Source organism: Erpetoichthys calabaricus, chromosome 7 (assembly GCF_900747795.2).
Source record: "Erpetoichthys calabaricus chromosome 7, fErpCal1.3, whole genome shotgun sequence".
Classification (NCBI taxonomy): Eukaryota; Metazoa; Chordata; class Cladistia; order Polypteriformes; family Polypteridae; genus Erpetoichthys; species Erpetoichthys calabaricus.
The window spans coordinates 26,423,979-26,438,000 of NC_041400.2; the positions used below are offsets into that span (position 1 = coordinate 26,423,979).

The 14,022-nt window shown below is 43.0% G+C and overlaps 1 protein-coding gene across 4 annotated transcripts in view; it reads left to right on the plus strand.

Moving 5' to 3' along the window:
• Positions 1–14,022, plus strand: part of LOC114654395 (UDP-glucuronosyltransferase 2A1-like) — a 149,494-nt gene that overhangs the window by 12,105 nt on the left and 123,367 nt on the right. For 2 of the 4 annotated variants that reach the window (XM_051930069.1, XM_028804922.2), the window contains exon 1: positions 3,677–4,142. The exons of 1 other annotated variant lie outside the window; for it this stretch is intronic. In XM_051930069.1, the coding sequence (XP_051786029.1) occupies positions 3,771–4,142 (372 nt within the window). In that variant the 5' untranslated portion in view covers positions 3,677–3,770. Of the gene's footprint in view, positions 1–3,676; positions 4,489–14,022 lie in introns of those variants that run through there. One more of the 4 variants, XM_028804920.2, reaches the window with a different exon arrangement.

Sequence of the window (14,022 nt, forward strand, 5' to 3'; positions counted from 1 at the left end):
TATATGATAGAGAATTTTTTTTTCATTTTTGAATTCAGCACCCAAAAATATGTAAAGATCCCATGAAATAATCAAAACAATATTTTTTCAGCTATACCTGTGAAATTCAAAGCAATGTCCTTAATGTGAAGGCATTTGTTTGGCACGATTTTTATCCAGCACTCTTAAAGGTGGCTGGCAGATCCTCGGTGAACTGCTGTCCAGTTGAAAATTGCCACATTTTACTCTTTTTACTAAATAGTTCTTTTTTCAAGTCATTTTGTTTTTTTGTTTTTTTTTTGCTTTTTTAAGTCTTGGCACATAAAACATGTCTGTTAAAAACATATCAACCTATATGAAATTTGTTGTACTTTAGGAAATGTTTAGGGGAGGGGGGCAAACAATTTTTTGGATCCGGGCCCAGGCCGGAAATCCCACTCCGCCGTCCTCACCCGACACAGGTTTCAACTTGTAATGCCATGTGCAATTTGAAGACATGCTTTAATTACTTCTTCTCCTTCCTTTTTTGCCCTTTATTTTTATTCTGCTTACACAACACATGTTCCCTGAAACAATTGGTACTGGGTCTTCATCTGTCACCCCTTGAATCCGATCCAGTGCAGGAACTTTTACTAGCCCTTTAATGTACTGCAGACATAAAAAGAGAAGGGCTAACTGGCATAGCTTGCAAGAAAAGGCTGAGTTATGTCCTTAGTCGTTGCATGGACCCTGTAGACTTATTAGCCAGGCCTGCCTAAATTGTCCTCGCCTACGTATTCCTATGAGATGTATCGAGCTGCACAGCCACAGCACCATAGTCACCGCAGGTGTACGCCAGTAGTTTAAGGCCGGAAGTGACATCACCGCATATCTAGACCAGCAGTTTAGTAATAAACGTTTATAGGTCGTCACAAATAAAATTGATTGACATGCTAACCACACCAAACCCTAACCTTAACCATACCAACCCCTAACTTTAACTTCCCTCCAATAACTGGTGGTCTAGAACTGCTGGCATAGTCCTGTGGTGACTTATGGTGCTCTACCTATGCAGCAGGATATTATGTTCCCAGTGCAGGATTTACGTATAAGCTACACAAGCTATAGCTTAGGGCCCCCGCCTTCTTGGGGGCCCCCAAAAAAAATTGTCCGAGTGAGCAATTGTCATATATACTTAAATATACTACAGCATTATTTGTCCCAATCAGGCCCGGCCTTAGGCATAGGCGAAGTAGGCAACCGCCTAGGGCCCCGGCATCCAGGGGGCCCCGGATCGACTCCTTGGTCTAATTTTCACGCATTTCACAGAGCTTCCAGGGGGGCCCCTGGACCCCCCTTTCGCCTAGGGCCCCATAATACCTAAGACCGGGCCTGTATGTTCCTATTGGCATAGTAAGGATCACTCGCGGGGCCACCGATTTGATGCATAACCGAATAGTGGTGTCGCGTGACGCATCCTTTTCTTTTGTGTTGGGTATATTTGGTCTTACGACTCTTTTATTGATTCGTTCCTATTGTTTGTTTTGGGTTCTGTGTCGCCGTGGGATAAGGGTCGGAGGTTTGAATACCTTCCCACGACATGAGCCCTTGAGAATGGTTGGGTCCGGGCTATGAAGCCCGATCCTGCTTGTAAAACACCTCCTCTCCTATCCCTTTATGGCCTTGTGAAATTGCCATTTGAGAAGGATTTTATGAACTCCCGGGATTACTGAGGAAGAGCGTTAATTTACTTTGGAGTTGTGGCGTAGCTACAATGGGGCAAGGGGTGCAATGCACCCGGCCTCTTTTTTTTTTTTTTGCGGCGCTCTCATCAGGTGATCAGGGCATCAGACCATCAGTCACAGTCAAATTAGTTAGACTGATCGTATTGCTTATTAATTTAAGTAACTTTGTAGTAAGGACTTTCACATGTCCGTATTTAGCGATTTTAGCCACCGTCAGTCAGCTTTTTCATTAGCGCCGTCCGACTCGGCCGGGCGGGGCGGCACATTGTGTACAGACGGCGGCGGCTAAAAACAAAGCGACATGTTCGCTTCATTCTCCGAAAGGCTATAGCTTACTTATAAAGCAGGCAAGCAGCATCCCACGATTGTTCTATAGTACCGGCTGAGACAACAGACGAGTACAGTGTATATACACTATTAGGCAATAACGCCAAGTCGCCAACACACGTCTGTTTTTACGCTTTACAAAACAAAACTATATTTTTCTCCGAACATCATTTTTAATGGTTTCCTTCTCAATCTATCCTGTCTTCAAGCATTTCAGCAGCGAGAGCCCCCCCCTCCGGAGCGCGAGCGCGAGCGCACGAAGCGCGCAGGTTTGGGGGCCCATTCAATGATGATTGCACCCGGGCCCCTGTGAACCTTGCTACGTCGTTGCTTTGGAGGTACGGGTTCCACTTGCTAGAAACACGTTGATTAGAAAGATGATCAATTTAAAGAAAAGCGCTACGTGCCGACGCCATAGACTGAACCTTAAATCAACGGATTGAAAGCGCAGCACCATTGTATGCGCAACCCACCAGTGCAGCTGCAGGAGTCTTGTTTTATGGGCATTTCCACGTGTTTATTGCCAAAAGAAGTTAAGCACGGGAGCGCAGGGTTTTTACAGTGGGTTTGGGTGCATGATTACAATACACATAAAACCCGCGTTACTTTGGATCCAGAAAACCAATTAGAGCGAGTACGTCCACAACAGAGAAAGAAGAGAAGCGTCGTTCGGCCCAATGCAGTGCATAGACTTTGCACAGAAATAAAACACAAGTTCTCGAATCGAAATCGCGGCCGCTAGACCAAAACGCGCTGGACAAAGGCGATCGATACTTTTTCAATAGTAGTGGTAATGAAACTCCTCCCTAACCATGAATGAATTTCCCACACATCACACATAGGCTAACTGTCATTTCAATTCTGTATCTCGAGTTGCGATTTTGCTACTGAAATGTTTTTCAGAAGCAGTTTAAGCACGTGCTGTTATGTTTTCGCAGGTCAGTGACACTCGCTGACGGGAGAGTATCTTAGGACAGTGTCACGTGCTCACGGGCCAATGTGCACTACAGGTTAGAGATCGCAAACTCCAAACCGCACCGGGCTGGGGCTCAATATGCGGCCCCTAAAGGCACAGGACGCCGATTACAATATCTAGGGTTCTAACAGTGCGAGCAAGTGCAGGTGCCGTTTTAAAGCATAACCTTTTTTCTTGAATCCAGACACAAGTACAAAATATGTAATGTCTGAAATTATACTGGACCCAAGATAAAAATCAGCCTACTGTACATTTTAGTTTGCCCAGACCAATGCACCCTCCGATATGTTTTTACTTTTGTTTTTTCACCTAACAGTTTTTCTTAGTGCTACGCTTCAGCTACTGCAGCAGCCGGTGATCAATGCTAGGTGGCAACACCCTGTGCGCAACGCGCAACAGGTGCACTTCTAAAACTACTTAACTACGTATACACTCGTCTGCAAAAAAAGACGAATCACAGGGCAGAGGGAGCATAGCAAGACCCTCGAAACAGTGCCATGCTGTTGTGTATTTTTTTGTGACGATAATCCCCCAATGTACGGTTTTACTGTATCACATGAGCACGTGAACCAGTGCTTACGGAGATTTGTTGGTCACCTGTTCATACCGCCTGCAGTGTCCCCCGCCGTTTCCTTTGACGTTGCACACAATGAGCTCGTGAAAAAGGTTACCAGAGAGTGCTGAACAATCAGACGCGATCCCACGATTGGCCAGTCTGACACTCCGGTCATTAAACTGCGTTAACTACAGGGAAAGCTTTGGTAATGGGAACCGCCGTACGAATCCTATCCTTTCTTTTGCTACAGTTGTTCTTGACCGAGCCAGCCTTGCCTGGAAATGTGCTGGTGTGGCCCACGGAGCACAGCCACTGGATCAATATGAAAGTCATTTTGGAGGCGCTGAACAGCAGGGGCCATAATGTCACTCTGCTACTCTATTCGGCATCGCAGCAGGTTAACAGCACGACCCACTTCAATACGGAGATCTTCCAAGTTCCTTTTTCACAGGAATCTCTACCTAATCTGTTTAACGAGATGTCGTATTTCTGGCTGAACGAATCGCCTTCGCTGTCAACACTGCAGTTCATTTTAAAGATGCGGGACTTGATTAAAAAGGGAATTGTGTTTAGTAAGCAGGTGTGTGACGGAGTGCTCCGTAACGAGGAGCTGCTGGACAGACTGCGTCAGTCGCACTTTGGAGTTCTTCTCTCGGACCCAATGTTTCCCTGCTCAGAATTAGTGGCAGACAAACTTGGGATCCCCTTTATCTACACGCTCCGCTTCTCCTTCGGCAGCAGCTTAGAGAGACTATGTGGACAGTTACCCGCTCCCGCCTCCTACGTGCCCGCTATCCCCAGCCAACACACGGACACGATGGGTTTTCAGTTGCGCCTGAAGAACTTCATGTCATACTTGAGTTATGACCTACTTTTTAACGAGTGGTCATTTTCAAATTGGGATTCATATTACCGCGAAATAACAGGTAAGTTTAAAAGCACGGGTTGATGAATTGTTGCTTTTCTTTCCACAGCCAGCCTCTCATTTTCAGAACCTCACGGACCAGTTTGATTCTGTGGTTAGAGTGCAGCATAGAAAAAGGGCGCTTCGAGCCATCAGGCGGGCTTCACTACAACAACAACAACATGTATTTATATAGCACATTTTCATACAAAAAGTAGCTCAAAGTGCTTTGCATAATGAAGAAAAGAAAAATAAAATACAAAATTAAAATAAGATAACATTAGTTAACATAGAAAAGGAGTAAGGTCCGATGGCCAGGGTGGACAGAAAAAACAAAAAAAAACTCCAGATGGCTGGAGAAAAAAATAAAATCTGTAGGGGTTCCAGGCCACGAGACCGCCCAGTCTCCCCTGGGCATTCTACCTAACATAAATGAAATAGTCCTCTTTGTAGTTAGGGTTCTCACGGAGTCACTTGATTCTGATGGTCATACAGACTTCTGGTTTTTAATCCATCCACCATTGTTGGAACATCATGGAGCTTTGGGTACAAAAGGACACCGGAAAAGGAAACAGAAGAGAGAGTAGGGGTTAGTACAGATTTTGAATGAATAGTTATTATAATGAATTTGATATACAGAGTATCAGGATTAAATTACAGTGAAGTTATGAGAAGGCCATGTTAAAATAGTGTGTTTTCAGCAGTTTTTTAAAGTGCTCCACTGTATTAGCCTGGCGAATTCCTACTGGCAGGCTATTCCAGATTTTAGGTGCATAACAGCAGAAGGCCGCCTCACCACTTCTTTTAAGTTTTGCTCTTGGAATTCTAAGGAGACACTCAGTTGAGGATCTGAGGTTGCGATTTGGAATATAAGGTGTCAGACATTGACATTCCGATATATAAGATGGGGCGAGATTATTTAAGGCTTTATAAACCATAAGCAGAATTTTAAAGTCAATTCTGAATGACACAGGTAACCAGTGTAGTGACATCAAAACTGGAGAAATGTGTTCGGATTTTCTTTTCCTGGTAAGGATTCAAGCAGCTGCATTCTGCACTAGTTGCAAAAGATTTATGTCTTTTTTGGGTAGTCCTGAGAGGAGTGCGTTGCAGTAATCTAGTCGACTGAAAACAAACGCGTGAACTAATTTCTCTGCATCTTTCGATGATATAAGAGGTCTAACTTTTGCTATGTTTCTTAAGTGAAAAAATGCTGTCCTAGTGATCTGATTAATATGTGATTTAAAATTCAGATTACAGTCAATGGTTACCCCTAAGCTTTTTACCTCCGTTTTGACTTTTAATCCTAATGCATCCAGTTTATTTCTAATAGCCTCATTGTATCCATTATTGCCAATCACTAAGATTTCGGGTTTCTCTTTATTTAATTTGAGAAAGTTACTATTCATCCATTCTGAGATACAGGTTAGACATTGTGTTAGCGAATCAAGAGATTCGGGGTCATCGGGTGCTATTGATAAATACAGCTGTGTGTCATCAGATCACACCTCAGATGTGGGGACCCCCAGTACTAGGGGCATCTCTGTATTTAGGGCAAATGGACAATCTCTCAGCAGATGGCGATGTTGTTGACAAATTAAATAAGCTAAGCGGTTAACATCCCTTAACACAGGAATGAAGATTAAACTCAAAAATGTTTAAATTGTAAATACTGTAGTTATTTTAAAATGTTTTAGTTGTAAAGTTATTTTTATCTGCATTTATGAAGACAATAAAATATTAGAATATTTCCATCATGTCACATGTACAAATTCTGTATTTTTCAAGTCAAAGATATTTTTCTAACAAACATGGTATATATATACATTAGCCACGCAAAATTATGGTCTGAAGTTAAATGTTTTCCATTAATGTTTTAAAAATATATAGCCTGTCTTGTAGTTTTATAATGGAAGCCATGGGGCATAGTGCACCAGCGGAAAAAAAAAAAACTTACCAAGTCAATTTTTCTAAGAAATTTATTTAGCATTAACCAGTAAAAAAGGTTATATATGTCATTTCAAACAAAAAAATATTATGAGATCCAGCCATTTTAAAAGAAGTCTAGCTGTGTGTACAACCTTGGCAATCTTCCACCTCTCACCCAAACCCCCATGAGGGCATCATTTCCTCTTGAAAGACCAAATCACACTAAACTTTTTTTGCCACATTCCAGGTATCATGGTGATTTACTTCTGTATTTATGTGAGAAGTCCTCCCATGAATTGACTACTGTCACACAAGGAAACAGAATATGCAATCTTACCTCAAGGAAAACAGTACCGGGAATATGGGATAAAAAGATTATTTCCAGATCCCTTTTGTCACAAACATATTCGGTAGCACAGAAGACATGTTTTCTTATAGTGAAGCTTTTGGTAAGTTTTTAGGCTTTAATTTTCCTGTGGTGCTCTGTGCCCCATAGCTTCCATTATAAAACTCCAGAGTGGGCAAGATATTTTTTAAAAATTCATAGAAAACACTTAATTTTAGAATGCAATTCTGTGTGGCAAATGCATATATACCATGTTTGTGAAGAAGCAACTTTGACTTGAAAAATATTAAATTTATCTTTTAACTACAAAACGGAAAAGACTTTTAATTGAAATGTAACAAATGATACAATGTATTAATGTATACAATATTACTGTAAATCAATTTAACATTGAGATATTTAATCTAATATTTTTAAACATATATATTATGAAAACAACAATACACATTTCATTGCATTACTTATAACTTCTCTAGTTTTTGTCACTTTCTTGTTTTTTTGTTTCAAAACTTGGTTTGGTGGCCCATCTTTTGTATAATTTTGCTGATGTGCCACAATGATTCATCCAGCAGTCGTCTTCCATTGTACTGCAATCCCAACTTCCCTGGTACTGTCTTTCCAGTTGATATTTATTCAATTATAATGTAAAAGAATAAAAAAAAAACTATAATTGACAACTACAAAAATGTGTTTTCTGAAAAAATGTTATGCAATGGAGAAAAACAGTTGTCATTTCAATTGGGTCCCCAAAAACAATCACATGACATAATCAAAACAAATTTTTCAGTGTATATCCGTGTAATTTTATGTTATGTTAAAATATTTATAACAACCTCAGCATAGCTGTCATCACATTTTTTCCATTTTACATAATAGTCTTAATTCAGATTCTTGTCTAGAAAGCTACTTCTTGTTGGAGTATGTGAAATTTTCTTTGTGCCTGGTGCCAGTAGCTTGTTTCTGGGTTGTTTGGGCTTTCACCCTGCAGTGTGTCCTCGGCCTGCGTTTACTCAGGTGTGTGCATGTACAGCCTGAAGACTTCACTCATGTCTTGACAATGGTTGTTTTTTGTCACATAATTTAAAGTATGTATAAACTTCTACATCATTTACTTATAAACAACACAATCTAGCACAGGGGTGCCCACACTTTTTCGGCTTGCGAGCTGCTTTTAAAATGACCAGGTCGAAATGATCTACCTACATTAAAAATGATTTTATATATATATATATATATATATATATATATATATATATATATATATATATATATCCATCCATCCATCCATCCATTGTCTCCCGCTTATCCGAGGTCGGGTCGCGGGGGCAGCAGCTTGAGCAGAGATGCCCAGACTTCCCTCTCCCCGGCCACTTCTTCTAGCTCTTCCGGGAGAATCCCAAGGCGTTCCCAAGCCAGTCGAGAGACATAGTCCCTCCAGCGTGTCCTGGGTCTTCCCCGGGGCCTCCTCCCGGTTGGACGTGCCCGGAACACCTCACCAGGGAGGCGTCCAGGAGGCATCCTGATCAGATGCCCGAGCCACCTCATCTGACTCCTCTCGATGCGGAGGAGCAGCGGCTCTACTCTGAGCCCCTCCCGGATGACTGAGCTTCTCACCCTATCTTTAAGGGAAAGCCCAGACACCCTGCGGAGGAAACTCATTTCAGCCGCTTGTATTCGCGATCTCGTTCTTTCGGTCACTACCCATAGCTCATGACCATAGGTGAGGGTAGGAACATAGATCGACTGGTAAATTGAGAGCTTCGCCTTGCGGCTCAGCTCCTTTTTCACCACGACAGACCGATGCAATGCCCGCATTACTGCGGATGCCGCACCGATCCGCCTGTCGATCTCACGCTCCATTCTTCCCTCACTCGTGAACAAGACCCCGAGATACTTGAACTCCTCCACTTGGGGCAGGATCTCGCTACCAACCCTGAGAGGGCACTCCACCCTTTTCCGGCTGAGGACCATGGTCTCGGATTTGGAGGTGCTGATTCTCATCCCAGCCGCTTCACACTCGGCTGCGAACCGATCCAGAGAGAGCTGAAGATCACGGCCTGATGAAGCAAACAGGACAACATCATCTGCAAAAAGCAGTGACCCAATCCTGAGCCCACCAAACCGGACCCCCTCAACACCCTGGCTGCGCCTAGAAATTCTGTCCATAAAAGTTATGAACAGAATCGGTGACAAAGGGCAGCCCTGGCGGAGTCCAACTCTCACTGGAAACGGGTTCGACTTACTGCCGGCAATGCGGACCAAGCTCTGGCACCGATCGTACAGGGACTGAACAGCCCTTATCAGGGGGGCCGGTACCCCATACTCTCGGAGTACCCCCCACAGGATTCCCCGAGGGACACGGTCGAATGCCTTTTCTAAGTCCACAAAACACATGTAGACTGGTTGGGCAAACTCCCATGCACCCTCCAGGACCCTGCTAAGGGTATAGAGCTGGTCCACTGTTCCGCGACCAGGACGAAAACCACCACTGTTCCTCCTGAATCCGAGGCTCGACTATCCGACGGACCCTCCTCTCCAGGACCCCTGAATAGACTTTTCCAGGGAGGCTGAGGAGTGTGATCCCTCTGTAGTTGGAACACACCCTCCGATCCCCCTTCTTAAAGAGGGGGACCACCACCCCGGTCTGCCAATCCAGAGGCACTGTCCCTGATGTCCATGCGATGTTGCAGAGGTGTGTCAGCCAAGACAGTCCTACAACATCCAGAGCCTTGAGGAACTCCGGGCGTATCTCATCCACCCCCGGGGCCCTGCCACCAAGGAGTTTTTTGACCACCTCGGTGACCTCAGTCCCAGAGATGGGGGAGCCCACCTCTGAGTCCCCAGGCTCTGCTTCCTCATTGGAAGGCATGTTAATGGGATTGAGGAGGTCTTCGAAGTATTCCCCCCCACCGACCCACAACGTCCCGAGTCGAGGTAAGCAGCGCACCATCCCCACCATATACAGTGTTGACACTGCACTGCTTCCCCTTCCTGAGACGCCGGATGGTGGACCAGAATCTCCTCGAAGCCGTCCGAAAGTCATTCTCCATGGCCTCCCCAAACTCCTCCCACGCCCGAGTTTTTGCCTCAGCAACCACCAAAGCCGCATTCCGCTTGGCCTGCCGGTACCTATCAGCTGCCTCCGGGGTCCCACAGGACAAAAGGGACCGGTAGGACTCCTTCTTCAGCTTGACGGCATCCTTCACCGCCGGTGTCCACCAGCGGGTTCGGGGATTGCCACCACGACAGGCACCGACCACCTTACGGCCACAGCTCCGGTCAGCTGCCTCAACAATAGAGGCATATATTTATATTTATATATATATATATATTTGCAGTTGGAGATCCACAAAGGGAGAAAAAACGAATCACGTATCATAAAATAGTTTTATTCCTGAGCTTTCAACCCCTATCAGGGGTCTTCATCAGAGGATAATGCTTAGACTTACAAGAATCAAAGGCAATATATAGCAACACATTCAGTATGGGGTGGGGTGGGTGGCGGTGACTAAGTCAGTATGATCGGGGGGGGGGGGGGGGGGTGTATCGTTTAATTAATGTGCATATGTCCTTCTTAAGTTGGCATATGCTGGGTTTATGTCCAAGTGTCTGTTGATGGCGTTTTTATCTGATAGCCAAGACTCGGCCAACTCTCTGGCGCTTTTTGTACTGGCCTTAAATTTTACTTTTACGTTGTCCCAGTTGAATGTGTGTCCTGTCGATTTAGTATGTGCATAGATCAAAGATAGTGCGTCCTTTCTTCTGACGGCGTTGCGATGTTCCTGTACACGTGTTGAGATTTTTTTTGACGTTTGTCCTATGTATACAGCTGAGCAAGAATTGCATGGAATACTATAAACTGCGTTTCGTGTTGCTATATATTGCCTTTGATTCTTGTAAGTCTAAGCATTATCCTCTGATGAAGACCCCTGATAGGGGTTGAAAGCTCAGGAATAAAAACTATTTTATGATACGTGATTCGTTTTTTCTCCCTTTGTGGATCTCCAACTGCAAATATGCAAACCGTATCACAGACCTTCTCTTCCATTCATATATATATATATATATATATATACTGAGTATACTTTATATATAAAATATATGTTTTCGTACCTTTCATAACTGAATAACCCTTATGGCACACTAACAATTCAATACATTTATGCTCACTACAGTATTTGGATTTAATAATCTTCATGTGGGAAAAGGCTGACTCGCATAAATAAGTAGAGCCGAATAATGCAGTCAAGGAGGTAGCACATTTCCTCATGTTTGGGTACTTTTCCTCAGTGAGTAAGTTCCAAAACTATCCAAGAGCCCCAGACTTCAGCTGAATGTCATCCTGTAGTGTCAAAATCTCATCCTCCACTGTAGAGGAGTTTTAGGTGAAACAGTGTTGCCATTTTTGGTGCGGGTGAATCACCCTCAACATCTTCCCTAAATGGATAGCACATAAATGTAGCGATTGGCTCAAGTAAAGCTGAGTTTTGTAACCGTCTGTCAAAGTCTGACAGACAATTTTCAATCTGCTCTGTGTAGCGTATGTTGTCAAGTTGCGCACACGCCTTCCATTGCTTCTAACGATCGAGTGACTCACCCTGATCGATGCTTCGGTGTGTCTGCCTTTGCTTTTGAATTCAGCCGAGTGAAAAAGGACGGCTGTCCGATTTAACTGCGATTTTAGTTCCCTTTCCTTTCTCTTTCTCAGATCGCTTTTCGGAAGGAAGTCAGTTTCGTAGTTTTTATGAACAGTTCGAAAGTGCCTTTCCACATTTTCCTTCTTTGGAATAGCAATGATAGATTGACAGATCAGACAAACGCACTTCGATTGTGACATTGTGAGGAAAAAAAATCCTCTTCCAATTCCACATCCAGCCCATACCCTCCCCAAACATTTTTTTTTAAATCCCTTCTTTAGTCGATATAAATTGGAAGGCTAACTAGATCACAGCCGGTGTTTTGCAGTAGGTCGCGCGTTTGATCGTGCGTGCGGGATGACCAGTGTATTAGAAGTAAAGAGATCTCACACTGTATGTCAATCAAGTGGCAAATGTCACAGAGAGTATATATGATAGACTAACTTTAAAAAATAATTTTTTTTAATGCAACGCGATCTACCTGCAGTACCTTTGCGATCTACCGGTCGATAACGATCGGACACCCCTGATCTAGCACTTGGTCCATTGAATGTACGAGTATATTGGAAGATTCAGAATTTTCAGTTGAATTTGTGCTTTCAGGATTTATGCTGACATATCTCTACATACTGTCATTTAATGGTTGTACTGTATGACAAAATAATGTTGACATCCCCATTTTGTGTAATTTCTTTTTTTATGGCATTATTTGGCTGACTGTTTATCCTTGCTTGTGCTGGTAGCCTAATTTGATTTCCATCAAAATGCTCTTATAGGACAGTCGATATACAAATAAAGGAAGAAGGAAACTATACTCTTTATTGCATAACATGGGATTTATGTTTTTTTATGAAACTTATTTTTCACAGCCTGGTATATACAAAAATATTTAAGAACTACTTACACAATGTGTTCTAAAAAATCCATATGTAATCTTGAATCAAAATATTTTGTAGGACTGCCTTACACAAATACATAAAACATATTTTTGTAAAGAGAAATGCCGAAGACTTGAACACTATACAAGAAGGTAAGCACTTTGAACAGTTTAATCAATAAAGAATAATGAAAAATAGATAAGAGATCATGTCAATCAGAACAGCACTAACCATCTACTAGTAGTACACATGTATTTAACAGGTGGAATTAAATTGACGAATAATATTTTCTTGAGTTTGCATGTTCTCCCCGTGTCTGCGTGGGTTTCCTCCGGGCGCTCCGGTTTCCTCCCACAGTCCAAAGACATGCAGGTTAGGTGGATTGGTGATTCTCAATTGGCCCTAGTGTGTGCTTGGTGTGTGGGTGTGTTTGTGTGTGTCCTGCGGTGGGTTGGCACCCTGCCCGGGATTGGTTCCCTGCCTTGTGCCCTGTGTTGGCTGGGATTGGCTCCAGCAGACCCCCGTGACCCTGTGTTCGGATTCAGCGGGTTGGAAAATGGATGGATGGCTGAATTTATCATCATCCTCAATGGCGCTTCAACTAGGGCACACAGGTGTGTAAAATGCAAAATTATTATCTCTTTAAATAATCTGCTGGAGGGGTTTATTTAAAATATACAAATCTTATAGGTTGTTTGCATACTTATAGCTGTAAAAAGTAATATTCTCATAGCAGCATTAATCTAATTTAGGGTTGCAGTAATCTAACCTGAGAGTGCTAGGCACAGGGCAGCAATCAGCACTGAACAGGCACCAGGCTATTGTGCGGGGAGAATACATACAATTGACAATACATCGACAATGACCCGGCACAAGATTCGTACCCAGTGGGCATTTATTTTGGTCTGTCTGTAATCTTCAAATTTAATAAGAAAAACTACATACCAGGTTGCATTTTACCATAGATTTAATAATTCTGGAGTTATACCTTTAACCATAGATTTAATCATTCTGGAGTTATATTAAACTAGAATACATGCACAGTCTAGGGGTGTGTGTTGAAAAGAACTTTAATTAGTATTTTAACAGTTACTACAGATGTCCGCCTCCATTCCCTTTGACATTACACCCAAATGTGCTCGCACAGAGGTTGCCCCTGAGAACTGAAAAAACAGTATAGATCAGACGATCGCCCAGCCTAAACACAAACCTTTGGCAATGGAACCTGCTGAGCCAATCTTATCCTTTCTTTTGCTAAAGTTATTCATAACCTGTCTGGAAATGTGCTGCTGTGGTTATAATCTTAAAATTTAATAAGATCAAGTACAAACCAGGTTACATTTATCATATTAAGCCAAAAAAAAATTATGTGAGACAATATCTGTTCAAAATCAATGTAATTTTTAATAGTATTTTTATCATTTACAACAGTACTGACCTTTGATGTTTCACACAGTGAGTTCGTACAAAGGTTACCAGAGTAAGAAGGACTGTCGCTACCCGATACTCCGGTTGTAAAACGGAAGTACTGAGTTAACTACAGAAAGCCCTTTAGCAATGGGGCCTGCCGTGCGAATCGTATCCTTTCTTTTGCTACAGTCTTTCGTGACCGAGCCCGCCCTGGCTGGAAATGTGCTGGTGTGGCCCACGGAGCACAGCCACTGGATTAATATGAAAGTCCTTTTAGAGGCGCTGGACAGCAGGGGTCACAGTGTCACACTACTTCACTGTTCGGCCTCGCCTCACTTTAACGACACCGGCAACTT